Source organism: Eumetopias jubatus, unplaced genomic scaffold (assembly GCF_037043125.1).
Source record: "Eumetopias jubatus isolate StellerSeaLion01/CBP00866 unplaced genomic scaffold, mEumJub1_p1.0 scaffold_14, whole genome shotgun sequence".
Lineage (NCBI taxonomy): Eukaryota > Metazoa > Chordata > Mammalia > Carnivora > Otariidae > Eumetopias > Eumetopias jubatus.
In genome coordinates this window covers 20,723,560-20,746,287 of record NW_028274820.1, presented here as the reverse complement: position 1 = coordinate 20,746,287, position 22,728 = coordinate 20,723,560, and the positions used below count along the sequence as shown (strand labels likewise).

General features: G+C 47.4%; 1 protein-coding gene across 8 annotated transcripts in view; it reads right to left on the bottom strand.

The window, feature by feature from the left end:
- Positions 1 to 22,728, bottom strand: part of ATXN7L1 (ataxin 7 like 1) — a 230,246-nt gene that overhangs the window by 117,313 nt on the left and 90,205 nt on the right. Inside the window, exon 4 of one of the 8 annotated variants that reach the window (XM_028120754.2) lies at positions 6,858 to 8,037. The exons of the other annotated variants lie outside the window; for them this stretch is intronic. Coding sequence (XP_027976555.1) covers positions 7,952 to 8,037 — 86 coding nt within the window. The 3' untranslated portion in view covers positions 6,858 to 7,951. Of the gene's footprint in view, positions 1 to 6,857; positions 8,038 to 22,728 lie in introns of those variants that run through there. 8 annotated transcript variants of the gene reach the window in all.

Here is a 22,728-nt window from a genome sequence, read left to right as displayed (position 1 = left end):
AGAGGTGGGGGCCAGAAAGAGCTCAGGTTCAAGTTCCAGCACGGAGGGGGCCTTCCTTGGGCAATGTTTCCAAGGCTCAGGCTCAGCCCCACTGCCTGCAGGGGTCATAGAGAGCATCAGAAGAGAGGGATGCGAAAGAAAGAGCTTGGTGGCGGGGGGTGGGGTGGTGTCCAAAAAGCAGGGGCGTTTCTGCATGCCGGGGAGTGACTCTGTTATAGGGAACGGTTATCTCGATTACGGATTTGATCCTTTGCTTTCTTCTTCCTATCCACAATGTGGTCATTTCTCATGAGGTCTGAAGCGTGAGATTGACACAATTGATCAAAATAAGGTCTTTGGGATTTCCTCTGGGTTTCTATTATTTATGCTCTCCCAGTCCTCCCCATTACAGCAGACAGTGGAAGCCTGCTGGGCCACCCCGTTCCATACTCTGTACATAAGTTTAGAGAGAGAAACTTTCTGAGAAGCAACGGCAGGAATCTTTCATACCATCTCTGTGAAGCTACCCTGGGGAAGGATCGGGCCATGCTCCAGGATGTTCAGTGGCCTATGTTTACTCTGTAAGGTCACTTTCCGTGCCCCAGTGGATTTGAAGCTTCTTGAGGGCAAGGCCGATGCTTGATCCCCCTGTACCGGGACCTCGATGCCTAGGACAGTGCAGCAGGAAGGATCCCGGACACAGGGATCCCAAGTTCCGGGTTCTAGTTATAGCTCTGCTCCTCAAAAGTGACTTGAATCCCCCTTGGCCTCAGTTTCCTCCTCTATAAAGTGGGAAGTACCTACTTTATGAGGTTATTGTGCAGTGTCCAGGAAACAGCGTGTGGGGAAATAACCTCTGTGACCCCAGAAGTGTTGTCCAAGTGGAAGAAACCGTGTGAAGAGCTGGTACTTCTCTCTAGAACAAGGTGCTGGCTGATTCCCTTGTCAAGGACAGGGCGGCACAGAGTGGCGGACCTAGGCTGCTGCTGAGAGATGCCCAGGGGTGGAGGCAAGAGGGGGGGTGTCCCCAAGAGCCTACGGAGTGAGAGCAGTCTCTTTCTCCCTGCCCCTCTCAGGAGATCCCTGTGCACGCTTCCTCGCTACAAGCTGGTTTTCGCCTGGGCCCCTGTTTATTCATTCATCTTCTTCATCCAGTGTTTCCTGAGTAACCACTGTGTGCCAAGCACCATGCCAGGGGTTGAGAACTCAATGGTGAGCAAAAACAGATGAGGTTCCTGCCTTTCCTTCCCAAACAGGTTTGGACTCAGGCCTACGCACTGAGAGAGTTGGACAATTAGTTTCATGTAGCCCCAGGGACAGATGGAAATGTTGTGTTTTAGTGGGATCCTAGAGTTAGCTGGAAAATATCAACATGTTGAGGGCAGGTGTAATAAGAAGAAGAAAAGGAAGAAAAGGTAGACTCCCACCCACCCCCCGATGGGTCTTCCCTTACTGTGTCCCGACCTCAGGCTTCAAGAGTCCTACTCTTTATGACTTTATTCCCTTATTGAAGCCAGCTCTCACCTAAATTACTCGTGCTAAGGTGGTCAGTGCTCTCGTGGAACTACACTTAAGAGGGGCGAAAGCCTCGAGGTACAGGAATGATGCCCCTGCCAGACAGAGAGATGTCAGAGGTCATCCTAAAATCACACCACAAGGGTGGCTGCTTCAGAATGGCATTTCCAGGGACAGTGAGGTGGAGAAAGTGGGGCTCATGGCAGGGGTAAGTTCTCCTAAGCAAACCTTTGTGGCCTTTAAAGATTTCCGAAGGTCAGGGAGGAAGAAGAGCAGGAGCAGATGTTGTTGTTGGGGTCCCAGCTTTTGTTTAGGGAAGGTAGGTTTGCAGGTGTGCTTATGCCATTACCAAAAGCAACTGACTGGATAATTAGCTACATCAAAAAAAAAAAAAAAAAAAAAAAAAGCGGGGGGGCGGGGAGGAGAAAGACCAGAGGATTTTCGGTAGCCAGGAAAAGCCCTACCACCAGGCTCAGAGTTCTGACCAAGCTGCCAGATAACCCCACTGATGAATTTCCAGCTGGATTTATAACTTTCCTCTCAGTGAGAAAACGAAGACATATTTTAAGATGAACCCCCCCACCCCAAGCCAAATTCTGGAAAGACTGTAGGTAATATGAACCCCAAGTGGATTCATTAAAATAGAAGTTTCTATTGTAAAATAAAGCATAGACATTCAAAACCACACAAAGCAAATGGATTGCACTGGGAAAGATGAGAAGGCAAATGCCCCAGTAAGCACCGGCCAGGTGAGGGGAGAGGACTGTGCCGCCCCCTCCAAGAAGCCCCTCCACACACATGTCCCAACTGCAGCGCACCCCCTGACCCCCAGAAGCAACCACACTCCTAACTTACACTCTTCAGTTCCTCGTGTTTGTTTATGGTGTCATTACTGAACTGTGTGTCCTGAGACGCTGTAGGCCAGTCCCGTCCACATTTTATTTTATTTTATTATTTTACTTTTTTGAAGATTTTATTTATTTCTGAGAGAGAGAGAGAGAGAGAGAGAGCACAAGTGGGGGGGGCAGCAGACAGAGGGAGAGGGAGAAGCAGGCTCCCTGCCGAGCAGGGCTCAATCCCAGGACCCTGGGATCATGACTTGAGCTGAAGGCAGACGCTTAACCGACTGAGCCCCCCAGGCGCCCCAGTCCTATCCATATTTTTAGATGTCCTTTACATTTCTGTTAAGTGACCACCAGTTCTAACTCCACCTATGCCTTATCTGTTATCTGTTGAAGGCTCAGACCACCAAACCTGCATTTTTCCACCGTCTGGATTTTGCCTTGGTGCATGCCAACGCGTCCAAGTGCACTCATTCTTAATGCAAATAATCACCTGCCTGAGAAAAACCCTGTATGCAAGGCATGTTCTCAAGGAGGGCACACCCCACCGTAATCACTTTCTCACAATAGAGGTAATGAGACAGGAGGAGAATGGGATCTGGGGGAGCTCTCTGTGTAACTAGTGATTTATGACATTTTTTTTAAACAATTGGAAGTGACTGGGGAATGCTTCTCTTTAATGCCTTTCAATATAGTTTGGAATGGGGTGTGACATCGCGCTATGCCCCAGGGCCCAGGGTTGTATACTGTTAAGTTTTATCAAAGATGATTGCATAATAGGAGCCTGGATGTAGCAAAAGCCGAAGGAATCTCCACCACTGACCAGACTCACCAAATGTAATAAAAATAAATGACAGATGAAGGGAAGATGAGATCTGGCCATTTACTTACGGTTTGGAGCAAGAAAAGTTACACTTGAAAAGTTTTTCCTTTCTCTAATCTCAGCAGATAGTCCCAGAAACACAATTATTAGCATTTCATAAGGCTTTATCAAATACTGACTTAATAAAGAGTGCATCCACTTAATGGTGACCTCGAGACCACCCTAATAAGTCCAGGACCCTAAATTACATGCTCCAGGGCTCTGACACCCCAAAATGGACAAAAGAAATGAGCACTCTTGTACTAGGAGACAAGAGGTTTTATAACACTTAAACATGTGTTCCATGATTCATTGTTTGTGCATAACACCCAGTGCCCCACACAGAACATGCCCTCTTTAATACCCATCACCAGGCTAACCCATCCCCCCACCCCTAATGATGTAATGTACGGTGATTAACATAACAATAAAAAATTTAAAGAAAATTAAACACGTGTGAGGGACGCCTGGGTGGCTCAGTCGGTTAAGCGTCTGCCTTCTGCTCAGGTCATGATCCCAGGTCCTGGGATCGAGCCCCACGTCGGGCTCCCTGCTCAGTGGGGAGTCTGCTTCTCCCTCTCCTTCTGCCCCTCCCCCCCACTCCTGTGCACACGTGCTCTCTCTCTCTCTCTGACAAATAAATAAAATCTTTAAAAGAAAAAACATTAAACATGTATAGGGTCTGTTTTGATTTGCACAGAAAGAAAAAACTCCAAAACTGATGGATACAGCAAAAAATTCAAAACCCAAGGCACTCTTCAAACGCAACAGGCTCCTGATACCACCTTCAGACCTTTATTACAGCAGTATTATATAAAGCCACGGAAGGGCCCTGAAAGACGTCAGGGGGAATAAAAGAAATCAGACGGAGGCCCGAACTGATCACATTCTGGTTCTCTATTCATACTTTCCTTGGTTCCCCAGGGGGTTTTTACTTGTAAAGGAGATCAGGATTGTGTGCCCTCCTCCCTGCCAACAGCGGGCAGAACGTGGGATGGGAAGGAGCAGGGAGGGAAACATAATCGGGAAAAGAACTTAATGCACAGTGGACGGGCAGACCCAGGTCTTTCCTGGGTTCAGGAGTTTTTCAAAACTGCTTACTTGGATTGGGTTCCTGCTCCTAGAGCATAGACGGTAAGTGAGTTGCAATTTGATAAGTTTTTACAACACTCTAGGGTATTTCCAGCGATGACAATGTGTATGTTTAAAACTCTAAAACCAAATTATTTTGAATTCACTTTCACGGAAAAGGCAAATCTGATTCAGAAGCTTTGTTCTGATTCTTACTGCCTGTCCTAGGCTACCTTTCTGAAAGATCTGACAGTCCCTGGAATCCCGGGCCCCGTGACACCGTCGTCACTCTGCGCTAACGGCTTCTCTCCCGGCTGCTCCCCCTGCTCCCCCGGGCCCGTCTCTGGCTCACGAGGAATCCCACAGCATCCTTCCTTGAATCCTCTTCTTGTCCCTGCCTCCACCCCAAACCCCATCATGGGCTCCTCTCTTCTCAAGATTTCCAACTTCAGCCTCTAAGAGCCACCCGGGCTAAGACCTTCCAGGAGGGCAGGCTGAGCTGGGGCCCAGCGGGGACGTCCCAAGGCAGACCAGAACCTGGAAAGGGGCTTAAATCTGCCATGGCTCCCATGCCTCTGTGAGCTCACTTCTCATGCTGGGCTGGGCTCAGGCTAAGCATGTTATGAGCAGTGTGGCATGTAATCTTCACACTGCCTCCCCGAGAAAGCACGATCATACCCATTTTCTGCACAGGAGATTTCAGCCAGCAGAAGGCAGGAACTAGGCGAGGCAGAGCTGAACTGTGAACCTAGCTCTGAACCATCATCACGCTCTTCCATCTGAAGCAGGAGACTATGTCCTTGTGTTTCTGGACATCAGAAGGACTCAAGAGCTTTGGGGTTTGCTCCTTCGGGGGAGCAGAGGGAGGACAGATCAGTGGTTACAGGTTTCAGCTCTGTTGCCTCTGCCAGGCAGCCATGGGAGAGGGTCCAGCCCTGCCTGTAGCCAGGTCCCCCCCTCCCCCACTGAACCCCCAGCTTCCCCATGAGGGTCCACCACTGAAGACAGGTACAAGGCCTCCCACACTTCCCAGAATGGAATGGAATGGGACTTCTAGCGACCAGGGCCTGGGCATTCCTTTTTGGCAAACTGTGTGTATCATTTTACAGGAAACCACTTTACCGACTAAACATTTGAACCTATGACTATCAGAGAAAGTCCTAGTTTTGGGAGATGTGGGGAAGAGGTAGAGACATGCATGGATCTGTCTTTAGATCAGCAACATGCTCTTTTACCATCATGCTCAAGAGTAGGGGTCTTCGAACCCTACCTGAGCCATTTTAAAGTCTTCTTGAATACCACCTCTTTACTTCATAGACCCATGTTCTATACCACCAACTACTACACGGAAACAAAGTAACTGGTGGTCTTTTCTTCTAGTTTGTTTTTAACTTTTTTCCTATTGAGTATCTAGTTTTGTCAGCCTGGTTTGGAGCATGGGGAGTGAAGATGAATGTTGAAATTGGCCATTGGAGGTTCATTTACTTATCATGTCTTTCCTACTCAATGGGAGTCAGTCCTGAGATGATAAGCATGGGGCTCAGGTGCAGCCTGGGCCACTCGTCCCCAGGACCCGCACACAGACTGCCTGGATCAGGGCCTGGCTCGGTGATGCCTAAGCTGCCATGTTGGAGGAGTAACCACTCCAAAGGACCATGTACTTAGCTAGGGTATGTGTGTGTTAGAGTGACTTACCCCGCATGGATGGTTGTGATAGAAAGTGGGATGTAAACAGAGACCCAGAAAAAGCTCACAGCAGTGAAACTGCCCTCAGATGGATCTCACACCATGGCTACCTGCCTACACATCCAGCCCTGTTCCTCCTACTGGAACGCAGGCAGTTAAAAATGAAATGACTCTGGAAACTGAAACCTACTTATCCATGGCAATTTAATAAATAACTAAGGTATACTAGGCCTTATTAAAATAAATGTGTAGTGTATTTTCTTTCTCTCTTTTTTTTAAGATTTTATTTATTTATTTGACAGAGAGCGAGACAGTGAGAGAGGGAACACAAGCAGGGGGAGAGGGAGAAGCAGGCTTCCCGCGGAGCAGGGAGCCCAATGCGGGGCTCGATCCCAGGACCCTGGGATCATGACCTGAGCTGAAGGCAGATGCTTAACGACTGAGCCACCCAGGCGCCCCTGTAGTGTATTTTCTTATCCTCTGATGCTCACTTCTTCACTTGTCAGCACCTGCTGGTGGCAGCTGGAGTAATCTCACCAGTTTTGCTGTGTGTGCAAATCAATTCGATTTCCCCCCAAAAAGATAAAAATCACTAAAGCGATTAAGTTACAATTAAGGTTTGTCATTGAAAGCACAGATGAAGTGAAAAGGCTGAGGAGGACTTGTCCCGAGGTCACCAGTGACTTCCTTGCTTGCTCTACCGTAGGTGATGTTGTGGTCAATCAACACACCTCCTGTTACTTCTTGAAATTCCCTCCTCTTTTGGCTTCCATCACACTATTCCTCGCTCTCACACTGGCTCCCTAACTGTTAATCTGCCCATCTATCCGTCCGTCCATCCATCCATCCATCCATCCATACGACAAGCACTGGAAAAAATGACAAAGTATATTTATGTCTGATTTTACAGTTAAAAAATGTTTATGTATATTGTTTCATGAATTTCTCACTACAACCATGTGAAGTGGCTGTTGGTAACCCCACGTTACAGATGAGGAAACAGGTCCTGAGAAGACCCGTGATTTATTTACAACAGCACAACCAGCAGGTGGCAGAGTCTGAACACACAGTCAGCTTTTCATCCCAGTAAGAATTCACAATGGCACTCTCCTACATACTGGTCGGCCTTTAATTTCTCCACTAGTCTCCCTGTTCTGAATTAAATGTCATGATTCAGTCGATATATGAGACAGTGCTAGGCTCTGAGGGATCAAAGACTGGGTCCCTGCCCTCCTGCAGTTTGTGGCCTAGTGGAGGAGATAAGCATTAATCATATGTTCACACAATAAACATTTGTTTTTGAGGTGTAAGAGTGCTTACTCAGTTATGGAAATCAGAGAAGTCTTTCAGGAGGAAGTAATCATTAAGATGCATTCTGAAGGATGAGTAAAGAGTTAGCTTTGGGAAGAGGAGAGGAAGAAAAACAATCATATACAGAGTAGGAAAAGCATGTGCAAGGGCCCTGTGGTGGGAAGACCCAATATGCTGAAACACTGAAGGTCGGCTTGATTGGCATATTAGAGAATGAAAGGGGGCCTGGCACAGGATGTGGTTCAGACCATGCAAGACTTTATAGCCATGACAATGATTTACTTTAAGCTTAAAAGCAATGGGAAGCCAAGAGAATGATATAATTAACTTTGATCTTCAATTCTGACTTTCGTGAGCAGAATGGGTTGTAGAGGAGCAAGAATGGAAGCACGGAAAACAGCTGGAAGGCTTTTGCACTTGTCCAGGTGAGAAGTGATGACAGCCTGGACCAGGGTGGTTGTGGTGGAAATGAAGAGAAGAATCCCACAGAGGCCCCCTGCTCTGCTCAAGCCCATTTTCTCCCTAAACCCTGTCATCAGAGTGTGCTCACGAGTTTGCAGCACATGGAAGCTTGTCCACACTGCGGGGCTCCGCTGGAGTCTCCTCTTCCAGGAAGCCTTCTCCAGACAATGCCAGTCCTCCAAGATCTTTCAGAAGCTCTGTCTACCTTCTGCACTGTCCATTCTCACACCTGATTCTCCTCTATGGCTTGGCTGTTCTTCGGTCCATTCCTGGAGATGGCTTCATTTGTCTTGTTGTCTTGCTTTCTCCCTTTGGAAAGTAAATGCTTTGTTGGCATTTGCTGAATGGTAGCAACAGGGCTCCTCTGGAAATTACATTTGTAAATGATTACTCACGCCAATTGCCTTATCTTTTTTTTTTCTAAATTAAACACTGGTTGCTTAAATCTGTCTTCATGATCTTGTTCTATCAAAACGTATGTCCCCAATTTTTCTATAATTTCCTCTAAACTCGTTTCCACATTTCTCCTAGTAGAAAGCACTTTCAGAGGGAACCGAGTGAGAGGGCGGGGTGGGGGCAGGAGTGTAATTAAACAGGGGCTGTCTGACCAGAATTCCTATACCTTTTAATGGGGTATTTGATTAATCCTTTCCACAGGCACCATTATTCATGCCTTGATGGAATCTCATTTTATAGCCCTTAATACATGGACCCAATTTATCCACATCACATTGTATTCTAATACTTGTCATCCAAGTTATTAGCTATCTCCTTCTTAGTGTAAAATCATCAGCAAGTTTGATTAGCTTATTCCCCAGGGATGATAGGGGAGATAAGAACAGACACAGTACAATAGGACCACCAATGGTTCTGCATTCTCAAAAGAAGACTGCTAAACGGGATCCATTTATGCAGCTGGGGTGGCCAAAATAAACATATGTCCCCATGGGAGGGTCTCTGTGTGGGACCCAGGAGTCACAGCCACAAAGGGCTGACTGCCTCTGTGCTAGCCGTACCAAGCCATCATCCCTAATGGGGTCACTTTAATAAAAAAGAGTGAGGTTCCCCCACTCCTGCTTCCTAACATCCCTCCCCCAAACATCCTTCCTGGGAGGCACATCCAAGAAGCTCCCCTTTATTCCAGGATACCATGTCTGCCTGGAATTGCTCTCCTTTGCCTCCTGGGCATCTGGAAGGCCAGATGATGGAGATGCCAGGGCTGTTGACTGCTCTTTCTCTAGGACAGAGATGGCTCTAAGCAGGCGCCCCTTCTTCCTCTTCTCTGCAACCAAACCTGAGCCTTGGAACTCACAGGGGGCTTCAGTCCCTTATGAGCAACGTAGCCCATGGCCTGAAGAGATAAGGGGTCTTCATGACCACTACAGGATCATGGGCTCAAAGCCCCCAGAGCTTCCGACGCCCCTTCCTCTACACAACCCCCCTTCCTCAGCCCCGTCAGGCAGCACTCCCAGAGCCAGCCCTGGAGTCCTTTTCGAAGCCGTCATCCTTCATCAAAGGCCCTGCATCACTTACTCCTGTGCTCTTCTGAGCCTGGCAAGGGGAGGATGAGAGGGCCTCACTCTGTGGTGGTGCCCCTCCTTCAGGAGGTGGCGTCTCACTTTCAGGCACTTGCTTCAGCCTTCTGGCTTTCTCTCTCTCTCTCAGCCTGCTGGCGCTGCGGGAAGTCAACTGCTCTGTTGTGAGTGGGAGAAACTGAGGCCTCCTGCCTACAGCCTGGTGAGTGGGCCATCTTGGAAGAGGGTCCTTGGGCCCCAGCTGAGCCTTCAGATGAGAGGCTCAGATGACTGCCTGACCACAACCTTATGAGAGAGCCTGGGCCAGAAGCACCAGCTATGCCACTCCAGGCCTGTGACCCATGGAAACCATGCAAGACAGGAAATACTTGTGGTTTTAAGCTGCCAGATGTTGGGGTCATTTGTTACATGGCAATAGGTTACTTATACACTCTCCCTACTTCAGAGGAAGGTCTTGATCCCCTCCTTCCCTTCAATTCCCTGCCCAGGTTCCACTCTGATCTCTTCTCTGTTTAGGGAGTCTGGTGTCCCTCTGGTACCTTCTACTGACTCATCACTGGCCTCTACTGAGTGTCCTCATGGTCTCGAGGGCTCTTTCCCGGAGAAGAGGGGGATGCATGGTGCGGGGGAGCTCTCCAGGGCCTGGGCTTGGGAATTCTAGCTCTTTGCCTGCCATCCAAAGTGACATCTGGACTTAGAATGACTTTCTGCAGAGAGCAGCCTTCCTCAGGCCATGAAACTCCCTCTGTGTTTCCGAATCCCGGAGGCCTAATGACTTCAGTCAGCCAACAGGCAGCATGAAAAGCCTTTGCAAGGAACTTGTTCCCTTTTGTATCATATGCTCATCTCCTGTACCCTTTTTGCTCAACTGCAGTTTCCGCAAAAGGTCATGTTTTGTTTCAACTTTGCAGTTAAGCGCATCTGACACTAAGTAGGGATTCCCAAACTGGATGGAGATACAATCTGGCTTAAGTGTTGCAAGCTCTACCACCCCACTCCACCCCTACTGGCTGTGTCCAGCCCCCACAGGCCACCATCAGGAAGAAGGTAGTGATCTGATTCTCACTTCTCTCGTAAGTGTACAGGCAACAAAATGTAGTTCACGATTAAAAAAAAAGAAAATCCAGGTCGCTTTTCTATCTGATCAAATCCTGGTACTTTTTACAGAGTCTATCTTAGGTCTATGGGGCAAGGTCAGACAACTACAGATGTCAATCTCTTGGAAGTCTTGAAACAGGTAAAAAACCAGTAGACCGAAGCAGTGGAAGGGACCCCAAAGCAGTGGTTCTCAAAGTATAGCCCCTGGGCCCACGGCGTCAGCATCCTCAGGAGGCCTGGTGAAAATGCACATTCCTAGGTCCCACCCCAGACCCACCAAAGCAGAAACTCTGAGGGTGGGGCCCAGCTATCTGTGGTTTAACAAGCCCCCTGAACAATTCTGATGCATGGCTAAAGGTTCAGTATCACTGACTTAGAGGATTAAACATCTGAATTATTTATTCTTTCACTCATAAGACATTGACCGAGTACCTATTTGCCAGACACTCTGGGGCAGGGAAGAGGAGTTACAAGGAGCTCCTTCCACGAGCAGCGCACAGTCCTCCCTTCTCTTGCTTTACGACAAAGCTTGAAAAGAAAGCAGGAATTTGAAAACACTCATCCAAGGAAATGGAAGTCATTCTTCACATGTAACTCTTTCCGAGGGGCAAGAGGCACACCAAAATCGTTATATTTATTTTTTCTGGGAATGATCACACAACTCTCAAAATAGTAACTTTTCTAAAGTAAACGTGGGGCTTTAATGTTATCACGTACAGCTGGCTCAGCCTTTTAAGCTTAAAAAAAAAAGATGATGTGATGTTGCCATGAATGAAATACAGAATTACCTTAAAGATGCACTAAGATTCGCACCTGTCTTGTAGGAACAAACTTCTCTCATTTCATCCTCTTGATGAAGTAAGAGTTTCCGTCAGTCTCAATAAGTCACAAAAGCTAAGATGTATCGTGTGCTTCCTACCGCGAGGCTTGGGGACATTTCTGTTTGATCTTCTCCTGACCTTACAAAGTAGATGCTGCAAACACACACAGTGGGTTGAGGAAGGACGAAGGCCAGAAGAGAGAGGAAAGGGGTCCAGACCCAGCCCTTAACCTTGAGTCAGTTATCCTCCAGGGCTGTAAGCCCAGCCCCACTGGGTCATTTTGTCGCTCCTTAAAACTACTGGTTAATGGGGAAAACATAAAAGGAAATAACACCCTCCCCTCAAAGATTTCTAGTAGGAAACCGCTGGTTAAAGCTCAATTGGGGGATTTATTTCTAGATGATAAAGGTCATGCTAGATTTCTCCCTCAGTACCATAGCTAATTAGGAGCTGGCTACAAAGTCCTTACGAAGGCCTGTGGAGAATCTGGTCCACGCTCAGTAGATCCAGCTCCGAGGAAATGCTCTACATTTGCTCCTTTCTCAGGGCGCCTCCAGGATGCTCAGTGACTCACCATAATACTATCAGGGCAGATGATTTTCCTGTGGTTAGGGATGAACTTGAGTCGATCTGGCCAAGCCCGGACTCTCAGGACTGGGGCTGCCTGGTTATTCTGCTAGGCCTGGGGGTGAAGGGTGTGACCGATGGCCACAGAAGACATCAGAGTGGTCTGGCAGGACCAGCAGCATGCTCAGAACTTGGCATGGGCACCAGGCCTGCCCTGGCTCGTGGAGTTCACCCGCTCCACAGGACTACCCTTCATTTACAGGGGTGTCACGGGTCTCCCATGTCTTGGCAAGTGAGAGGCAGCGGGAGGCCTCTTCTGCCTATTGCAACCTTGGGAACGACCTGGTGATTTCAGTTATATGCCACTAAGAAAATCTACAGTCCACGTAAGCTGTGTAGATGACTGTGTGGGTATCTCTAGGCCACATAGGGAGCTGGAACTCGAGGTGAGCAGAAACACATCTGCCTTTCCCGTTGGCCTTCTGTCATGAATACTTTTTAGAACACCAAGCCCTGCCCATATCTCTTTCTAATTCAGGGGTGCTTGCTGGCTTCTGCTGAGACACTGATTTGATTAGTGGCATTCTGTGGGACTAGAGACAGGAGAGGTTGGGCTCACAAACGTATGATTCATTTCAGGAGCCTGAAATGAGAAACGCACCCATCAATGGCACGCTGGGGGCTGGGAGGTTCTGAGAAAGCATTTCATGCATAGAAATGGGACATGCGATGAAAAAATTTGCTTATGGTTACAATCCTGAAGCCAGGGACCACCCCACTGTGCTCTCCATCCTCGTGGAGTGACGGCTCCACGGGAAACCGCAGGGATTAGACGTTCCTGCATTTGGACACCCATATGCCGCCTCATTTATCTACCTGTGACAGGGACAGTGCTGGAAGAGAATCAAAAGATGACAAATTGCTTCTGGTTTTAAAGGAGCTGTTCAGGCTGGGTGTACGCCCAGGGGGAACCAGGTTTCATGCCAATAGCTATCACTTCATCCAGGCATAAGGCCACATTTTGGCAAACACCAAACCACAGATGACTGCTGTCTCCTTTCACCAGTGGATTTAAAGACTTGTTCTGAAAGCCCGAAATCCAGGCATTCTGAAGACGTGTGCAGCAGAGAGCAGACCTGCCCACACTCTGCAGGGAGGCAGGACAGCAGGCATTCGAAAGGAGTTCCAGATGAGTGGGGTTTTTCCCATGTTGAAGCAGACAGATAACAGGGGAATGATTTTGTAGGATTCCAGACTAGAGATACGGTATCGGCGAGTGACTCTGGGAAAGACAGACTTGCATGAGATAAACAGACAAAAATTTCTAGGATACTGGCCACTGGGATCTGCTTGTGTGGATGCAGCCAGTGGGCCCGTCAGCCAGTGGTTATCGTCTGGCTCTTCTTCTTTCCAGTCGATGCTGCTTCTCTGACAATGAGCACGTAGTTCATGGTCAACACACTCCATCCTCTGGAGGTGAACTCCCCTCAGCCAGTCCAGTGTGTGTCTCCTCTCTGCCATACGCCGGAATTCGCAAGGCTGGGGAAGCCCTGGTGTGATGCTCACGTAGACAGATGCTGGCTGCTCGTGTAAGCTCCACACTCCTGTTTACTCATTTTATCCTCCTGACAACCTCCGAGACAGGTACTAATATCAACCTCCTTTTGTGGATGAGGAGAGAGGCATGGAGCGATGGAGGGACTGGCTGAAGGTGCCCTGGCTGGTGAGGAGCAGGGAGCCACAAGCACACCAAGGCCGCTTGGCTCCAGGGTCTGGCTCGTTCCTAACCTGCGCCGCTTCTCCTAATACAATCCTCTTTCAAACACAGCAGCTGAACCCCACAGGGCCACTGGTCTGCCCAGGTCTTCCTCCTTCCCCAGGCCCAAGTCTCTGGAATTCAGTGGATGGCTGAAGCTGGAGCACAGAGCCCACAGTGTGAAAAGACAGAGGCTCATCTCCAATCCCCTGTTTGCTTCTAAATTCAGGCCGGATGGACGTTCAAACGTTTATTCTGTGCCTGTTTGTTCTGAACATTCCACCAGGTTGTCCCAGACTGCTTCAGAGATGCTCTCTCTGTCCTCCTTCCTTACACAAGCACCTGGCCCCTCTCCCTCATGCCTCTCCCGACTCTGGCAAGGCTCCCGCTGCCAGTGACTGACGTACCCGGCCTCATCTGGTCACACACTGCAGCTAAAAACTCCTTTTTCTACATGGCAGCGAGGCATATTTATAGCACAAGTCACATGCCAAGGCATTTTCAAGTTCTTCATTTCTAATAATAACCTTGGAGCATCACCACCAAGCCCATTCCACAGATGGGCAAAGAGAGGCGGGAGGTCACAGCAAGGTTACCAAAGAGTCCTGAATGGCCAGGTCTCTTGAGCCACTTAGATACAATTCTCTCTCCAGATTACTTCCTGTCATCGTCCTGCTTAACAAACTTATCTAAGGCCTGGGAAGGAGAGATGCTATCAAGATCAAATTGTATCGTATCTGGGTCTATAATCCAGCTCTCAGAATACTAACAAGCAATGCTAAGCTCAGTTTTCTGCCAAACCCCATTCTCATTAGTAGGTTTACAGGCACGAAACACATACTTGGAGTTTTTGGCCCACACAATTCTCTCATCACCGGTTGTAACTGATCAGAATGCTGAGTGGATTTATTCTCATGCGGAACACAACTGAATGCCTTCAGCGTCTGCTCAAATGACCGTAACTTTGTTCTGATGGAATCTTCTGGCCAGGAAATGAGAGGGTGGATCATAACCTATAAGCAGACTGAATAATATTCCTCAGAATCAGAATGGTAAGACTGTTTTTCAAGTAGTCATTACAGAAAGCTTGGATCCCATGTGAAGCAGAGATGAGAAAGTGAGAGGAGGTGCTGGTTGCCTGTACATCTGGAATCAGAAACGGCTGAGGTTGGATGTTTCATAAAGGTACACTTGCCTCCGATATTTTGCTAGGCTGTGCATTTTTTCCCCGGGGTCTCTGTCCACGGACAGTGCACTGAGGTCAGATTCAGGAGTCCTGAATACTCATCCCAGCTCTGCGCCTCTCAGTCGGTGACCTTAGGAAAGTCGCTGAACTTCTTTGAGTTTCCAAAGCTAGGAAGCCAGCACCCAGTCTACCTCCCTGAGTTGTTATCACAGTGAGAACGCAGAAGCTACTAGAGAGTGTTTTGTAAATGGCAAGATGCAGTAGAAATCGAAGATGTTTCTAAAGATACAAGATCACCCTCAAAAGTCCATAGTGAGAACAGAAGCCTTTAGTCTCTGTATTCAAAGGAATCATAGAGAGACGCTGCTGCCCAATGGCATTTGGCCACTCCCAAACGGGCCACAGGAAGGCAGTCCATGCCACGGCATTCAAAAGGAGGCCAAGGGTCACCATTTTACTTGTTCACCCTCTCTACTCATGTTTGCCCTTGAGTCCTCTCACCACCCAGTGCAATGCTTGGCAGAGTGGGTACTCAAAAACATGAGACAAATCAAAGAACGCCAGTCTAAGGATTTTAGTCTCTAGTGCAGAAAATTCACCCATGGGAAAGGAACTGGGCTGAGGGGAGAATTTCTGGTAGCCTGAGTCTAGGGTGACCGGCTGACTTGGCCCCAGTGACTTCCCAAGACAAGCTGGTCACTCTACCAAGTGTTATACTTGACTATCCATTTTGCCTCCTCCCAGGTGGCCAGGAATAAAGTATCTGAACTAAGGGAAGTCTGGTGGAAGGCATGTGTGTCTCCGAGTTCCTTAAGAGTGGATCCCTAGAGATTTAGAGTCTTGACATTTTTCCTCCCCTTTGGCCCCCATTCATTTCAATTTTCTGAGCTGACACCATCTTCTTGCTGTCAGGAATCCAACAGAATCACATCCCTTCTATTTTTCCCCGCATCAGATGATCACCTTTAAGCTATTTCCCTGATTCCTGTCAGTGGTTTCCTGCCACTAGTTAAATCTTCTACCAAACCACCAGAGGGATGTAGTATAAAACTGCAGGACTTAAACTAGGGATTGTCAGAAGTGCCCTGTGCAATATTCCCCAGGACACATGCGTGCTGCAGAACTACTGTCCGGATCAAGGCCTGACGGTGCACGGAGCAGGGAAATTACACTTTGGGCTAGTGAGGAGTTGTGATCAGCGGGGATTTCCCCTTTAAAAACTTACAGAAAAAGCCTGCCTGAGACCATTCAATATTCATAAATGGAAAGCAGAGACGGTGTTTCTGTTCCACCAAGAGCAATAGCTATTTATCACAGCAAATGACTGAAATCGTTGTACGTACAATGCTTTACTCAGTGCTGTAAATTATGGTATACAGAAGATTAAACTTAAGCCTAATGCTACCCTTGAGCCTCAACAGCTGAGTCCTATAAATGGCTACCCGTTAAAAAGAGAGAAGCTTTTTCCTGGTTACTATTTAAAAGTGTAGCTCTATTAAAGCTTGTCTTAAACACAAATTACCAGGAAACCTGCCCCTGGCCCCAGGCAGGCTCTTTCTTGGGGCACTGACTCACAGAGTCATGAGTAGATGACACAGTTACAGGTCTGAGACTTGAAGCACATGCTGTGCTGACCTCCAGAGGGAAGGCAGACAGAGCCCACTGTGGCGAGGGGGACTCACGGTGCGCAGAATGAGCACTCACGCTGGGCTCTGCCAGACCTTAAGGCTTTAAGGAGACCTTCAGACTTCACATGATCCTGAACCCCAAAACACTTCAAAGAGAGTATTTCTTTTGCTATCTGCTGCTCTGTGAGGTATCATGGAACCCTGACCTTGGGCTGAAGCCCCAATTTTCCTAGGTAAATTTTATTTTCCAAGCACTTGTTACTCAAATGTGGTCAATGGACCGAAGGCACCAGCATCACCTGGAAGGGCATCAGAAATACAGAGATACTGAATCAGAATCTGCATTTGAGTCCTCTCAATTTAGCATTTAGGAAACCCCTGGGGGATTCATATGGACATTAAAGTTTGGGAATCAAGGGATAAGTAAGCAGGTGTCAGCAGGGAGGAGCCCCTTCATTTTCTCACTAAAAATCATTACACATGACAAACAGGATTTATGGGAACAGGCCCTAGCAGTAGACCATAGGATTCTGAATTCTCTTTTGCCCAATCCTACTTCAGACCATTTTCAGGAACTTGACAGGCAGATTTTTAAAGACTGGAAATGAATGTATCACTCTGAACTTGACAGATGTCCAAAAGCACCCTAGGGTGTAAAACAGAGTGTATTAGCAAAAAGTTCATGCTTTATAAATCAATCAGGGTGCCTCTAATCCCCCTGTGAGTCAGTAGGCTGAGAATGCATGGCAATGTTTTGGGCCAGGATTTCTACTCTTTATTGTAATTACCAGTTGACTTTAAGTTAAGAGAAAAGTGTACAAAGGTCTTTGTGTTGTTTGAGAACACCAAAATCCTGGATAATCATAGCCTATATTAGAAAAAAAATCACTGTTCAGTATGCATGTTAAAAATTCAATGGCAATCACTATATATATATATATATTTATATATATAAAATAAAATATATTCTGGCCAGGGTGCCTGGGTGGCTCAGTTGGTTGAGCGACTGCCTTCGGCTCAGGCCACGATCCTGGAGTCCTGGGATCGAGTCCCACATCGGGCTCCCTGCTGAGCAGGGAGTCTGCTTCTCCCTCTGACCCTCCCCCCTCTCATGCTCTCTCTCTATCTCATTCTCTCTCTCAAATAAATAAAATCATTAAAAAAATTAAAAAAAAATAAAAAATAAATATATTCTGGCCAAACTAGCAGAGAGAAAAATACAAAGAAGATTAAGAAAACTTTGCTAATCTGGGGCGCCTGGTGGCTCAGTCGGTTAAGTGGCTGCTTTGACTCAGGTCATGATCCCAGGGTCCTAGGATCGAGCCCTGCATCGGGCTCCTTGCTCAGCAGGGAGCCTGCTTCTCCCTCTGCCTGCCATTTCCCCTGCTTATGCTTGCTCTCTCTCTCTCTGTCTCTCGCTCTCTCTGTGTCAAATAAATGAATAAAAAAATCTTAAAAAAAAAGAAAACTTTGCTAATCTAATGGAAGAAAGGCAAGAACAAAGAAGCAAATAGAAAGCAAGGTAAAGAGAAACACAAATTAAAAGACAGAAATAAATCCAAATATATAAAGTAACCACAATAAATGTAAATGGATAAAACTTACCTATTAAAAGGCACTATCAGATTGGACTTTTTTTTTAAAGATTTTATTTATTTATTTGAGAGAGAGAGAGAATGAGAGAGAAAGCACATGAGAGGGGGGAGGGTCAGAGAGAGAAGCAGACTCCTGCCGAGCAGGGAGCCCGATGCAGGACTTGATCCAGGGACTCCAGGATCATGACCTGAGCCGAAGGCAGTCGCTTAACCAACTGAGCCACCCAGGCGCCCCAGATTGGACTTTTACAAAAGCCAGCTATATACTATTTACAAGAGAGGTGCCCAAGACAAGAGGACACAGAAGAGTTGAAAATAAAAAACTGGAAAGAGACAAGACAAACACATATTCACCGAAAGAAAACTGGGTAGGAAAGCTAATCAGATAAAATAGGACCTGGGGAAAGTTAATGGGATGAAGAAGACTCCATCACTAAAAAGACATGTGTCATAAACTTATATGCATCCAACAGCACAAAACTGTAAGTGAAAAGCTATCCGAGTTCCAGGAGAGACTGACACACTTAAAACCATCATAGGAGACTTAAGTCCCTTTTCTCAGAGGGATGTCTGGGTGGCTCAGTCGGTTAAATGTCTGCCTTCCGCTCAGGTCATGATCCTGCATGGGGCTCCCCGCTCAGTGTGGAGTCTGTTTCTCCCTCTCCCTCTGCCCCTCCCACTACTCATGCTCATGCGTGCGCTCTCTCAAATAAATAAATAAATAAAATCTTTGAAAAAAAAAAAACCCTTTTCTCAGAAATTACAGACCAAGCAGACAAAAACAGTGAGGATATAAATACATGGAACCTTGCACACAAAAGAGAGATTAAACACATTTTCTAATCACATATGACACATTAAAAAAAAGATTGCATGCTAACTTGTCACAAAGGAAATATCATAAGTTATAAAATGGAGAACTTAGAGCTAACATTCTCTGCCCATCATAAACTAAACCAGAAATAAAAAATAAAACAACAGTAGGCCTCCCCCAGCTACTCTTACATCTGAAAACTAAAACCACACTCCTAAATTACCACTTGGTGATTGTGTGATTTTTTTTTTCTATGTGTGGCCAAGTTGCTATGGGACCAGGTTAATTTATATGACATTTGTCAGGGGTTATCACCAGAAACAGGAAACTTCCTAAACCATGATAACTTCGTTCTTTTGTGCTTCGAACTAAATTCTACACCAAGTGAAAGGTGAAGTACCCGAATCCCAGAAGAAAAGAGGGATGTGCATGGGTTATGACTCAGCAGTGTAACCCTAGAAGCTGCTCCTGGCTCGTTCCCCAGGCCATGCCCTGCTCACCACACTATATGCCCATCTCTTTCTGCTCACCAACTCGGGCTGGATGGAGAGACTGTTCTGGAAGTGCCATTGGCACCTGGGGAAAGGTGCTATTCAGTTGATGTGGCATCTGACAATGAACAGTGTCCTGGAATCGAGCAAACACCGTAGGTAACAGTTTGTATGAGGCCTCATGTTCGTTCTTTTACAGGGCCAGCCATTGCTGAAAAATGATCTGGGAAGGCTGCAGAGGAGACCCCCAGGAAACATATACGTCCGTTTATCCTGCGGGGAGGAAGCACCTCCCCTAAGGAATCCCTCAAACCAGACAGATGGTCCTTCCCCTGGACTGTGCTGCTGACCCAATTCAGTTCCAGTGCTGGTTGACCAAGGGGACAAATATTAAAAAGAAAACCACCAAACAACGGAAAATGGATGGAACGCAGGATCAGGGTAATGTGGACCAAACTGAATTACTGACAGGTCTGTAAGTTCTGTGAGTGGGGGTGGGAGGCAGCAAGAAGGAAGATAAGAGAGAGGGGACACAGCTCTTTTGCCTGTGCCTGGCGCACCTGCAGGGGTTAAAACAGCCTGGTGGTTTCCTGGCTCACAAACATCACAAGCTACAGGGCGGCCCGGCTCATGGGGGCAACCCCTCTACCTCCGGGCCTCCCCGCGGGGCTCCTGGCTCCCTGAAGCGGCAGCAAACACCACCACCACCACCACCACTGCTCCCTGCCTTCAAAGAGTAGCTGAGGCCCAGGTTTGTCATAAGGGCAGAGGTGCCCTACTACCAAACCCTATGGTGAGTGTCACGAGTGGTAAGGATCTGATGGGGCAGCCAAGAAAGCAGCGTCAGAATTCTGAAAGCACTTGCCATCCAGGCCCTGCCTCCTCAAACACGCTGGTAACCTGACTCATCTATCCTTGGAGATAGTGCCACCATCAAGATGATGCCCAGAGCTGACAGTAATGCGGGTCACTGAGACAGGGTGTCGGTCAGGGCCGGTGTCAGTGTGACCTTATTAATGGGGGCGGATGCAGTGCACCCCTGTTGGAGGCAGGCAGGCACTTGTCGAAGAGGGCCTGCAGCTGAGCAGAAACCACAGACCCAGCACGAACGCAGCCACATGCACCTCTGGAGAAGGCTCAGGAATTTGAAGAAGTAATTCCTGGGTAAGAAGAGCAAAGCATCGAGGACGCTAATAAACAAACAAATCACAGAGTTTGCCAGAAACCACACCTTAGACAGAAATCTATAGTGGCAGTTTTGTAAAACAAAGCTATCTTTCTCCAGAAAGAAAGTTATTATTCAATTGCTCATGAAGCAGAATTCATTGTCGTGAAATCGTTTGCTCACCCCATTCTTTAGTGCCCCCAGACCTATTTACTTCCCATGTGTCTCCTGCTCTGCCTGACTTGTTCTCAGTTTTCCGAAGGGCCTGGCTCAGTGCAGTCCTACCCAAGCTGCAGGATTCCCACAATCCCAGGATGCCACTAACTGCCAAGATGCCACGTCAATTTAACAGCACCGTTCTCCAGAGGAGGGAAAAAGAAACTTGCCATAGTAAATGTACACACGAGGGAAGAAGGGTTTTGACTTTAGAAAGAAGAGGGCCTGGAACCTTCTTTAAAGTCCCAGAGGCGAACCTACATGCGGGTTCCTCGTGTGGGACGCTGTGGGAGGTAACAGTCTCAGGGACCCCAGCCAAGCACTAAGAATCAGTTCCTCGAGGGAGAACTCCAGAGGCCCTTCTAAAAGGACAACCGCTCAGCAGAGTTCCAGCTTAGACAGGAGCTGCGTTCCTGCATCGGCGTGTGAGGTGAAAATGATGTATAATCACCACACCCTTGAATGCCCTTCTGTTATAAAGCACAGGGCACATGGTTTGGGGATCGTGGGCTCTGTCTATGGCTAATTTCTCCTCCAGGGTTGGAAAAAAAAATCTTTCCCTGCTCCAGCACCAGATGAAGTGGGTTTGTGTCTGGGGTCACGTTATTGGAAACAGAAGGGCATGATGTTGATGATGATGATGATGATTACCCAGGGCCTGTGGTTGAATTCAGATAAATTAAGAGTGATGAGACTCCACAGTGAAAGAGATGTTTTTGTGTTTTCCTCCAAGACCTCAAAGCACTTTAATCCTCAGAGAGCTGTTGCGAACCTCTGGAGGGATCTGGATGCAGGGCTCCTGGCGTGCGTGTGTCCACCCGCAGCTCTAGCTCTTACAGGGATGGTTCACTACACCGAGGAGGGAACGCGGCCTGGGAAATGCTGCTCTACTCATTGCTCAGGATGGGGAGAATTGCAAAATGACCTTTTGAATCTGAGCTGGCAACATTCTTTCCTTGGATTTAAATAAAGCGATGACTGTTCCCCTAATTTTCCTCGGTTGATACAGCTCCGAGGAATGGAACAGTGCAGCCCGCACAGCGAGGACAAGCCAGTGATGAGTCAGAAGCCAGGGGTCATGTTACAGTGACAGCCCTCCAGAAATCAGCTGTGGTCAAGGATCAAAGCAGTAGCCTCCTAAGCCGTGTATCAGCTTTATCATCATTGTTATTGGTATTTTTGTTCTCCATTAGCAGAGCAAAAAGAAAAGTCCAGGTTTGGGACCAGGTCAATCTGCTCTGTTCCAGACCCAACACTGACTGTAGTTTGAGCAGATGCAAGTTCAAAATATAAACATTTGAAGTGGAGCAAAACGCAGTCCTACTTTCTTGTAGATTCTCTCAGATGTAATGCTTGACTTAAGGTATAACTGTTTGTTAATCAGTCTGTTATTTCATTCCATAGGGGTTTCTGTAGGATTTATAGGAATTTCCTGAGGACCTATCGTATGATCCACACTCTACCAGGGATGATGGGAAGATGATATCAGAAGAAACAATGGCAGATGCTGTTTCTGATCATTAGGAGCCCAACGACATATCAATCTAGGAGTTCATTCCAGACTGGGGATACATTCATCGAATTAAAGGTAAAAAAGAGTCCTGGTAACAAAATAAAGTTTGCACATATTCACATACTCTTGCCAAGTCTTATTAATTAATGCTGTCAGACTCGGCAAAGAATATGTTTGATGAGAACAATTTCCTTTAATTATTTTATACTTCTCCGGGGTAAGTAATCCAGTTTCGTAAAAGACGACGAACAGTAACAACAACAGAAATGTAATCTCAGCAAACAAACAAATCCAACTGCATTGACCCCCAGGCCCAGTGCCCTGTGGTGGTGATCATCAACACCTGCAGACAGGAAGTCCTGTAGGATAATTAGGCACTGATGATTCCCCAGAAGCCCAAGGGGGCACCGACACTTGGAGGGAATGACTTTCTCTAGGGCTCAGAAACCTGAACGGTGTGTTTCCTCCTCAACTAGAGGTCACCTGGAGACAGCCAAAATAAAAAGAACAATGGCAGGAAAGCCTGGAAACTCCCTAATGAGGCTCCCGTGTGCTAGGTTGCTGGGGTGTGTCGCTCCCGGTACCCAACAGACATCGGCATCTGGACATGTGTGG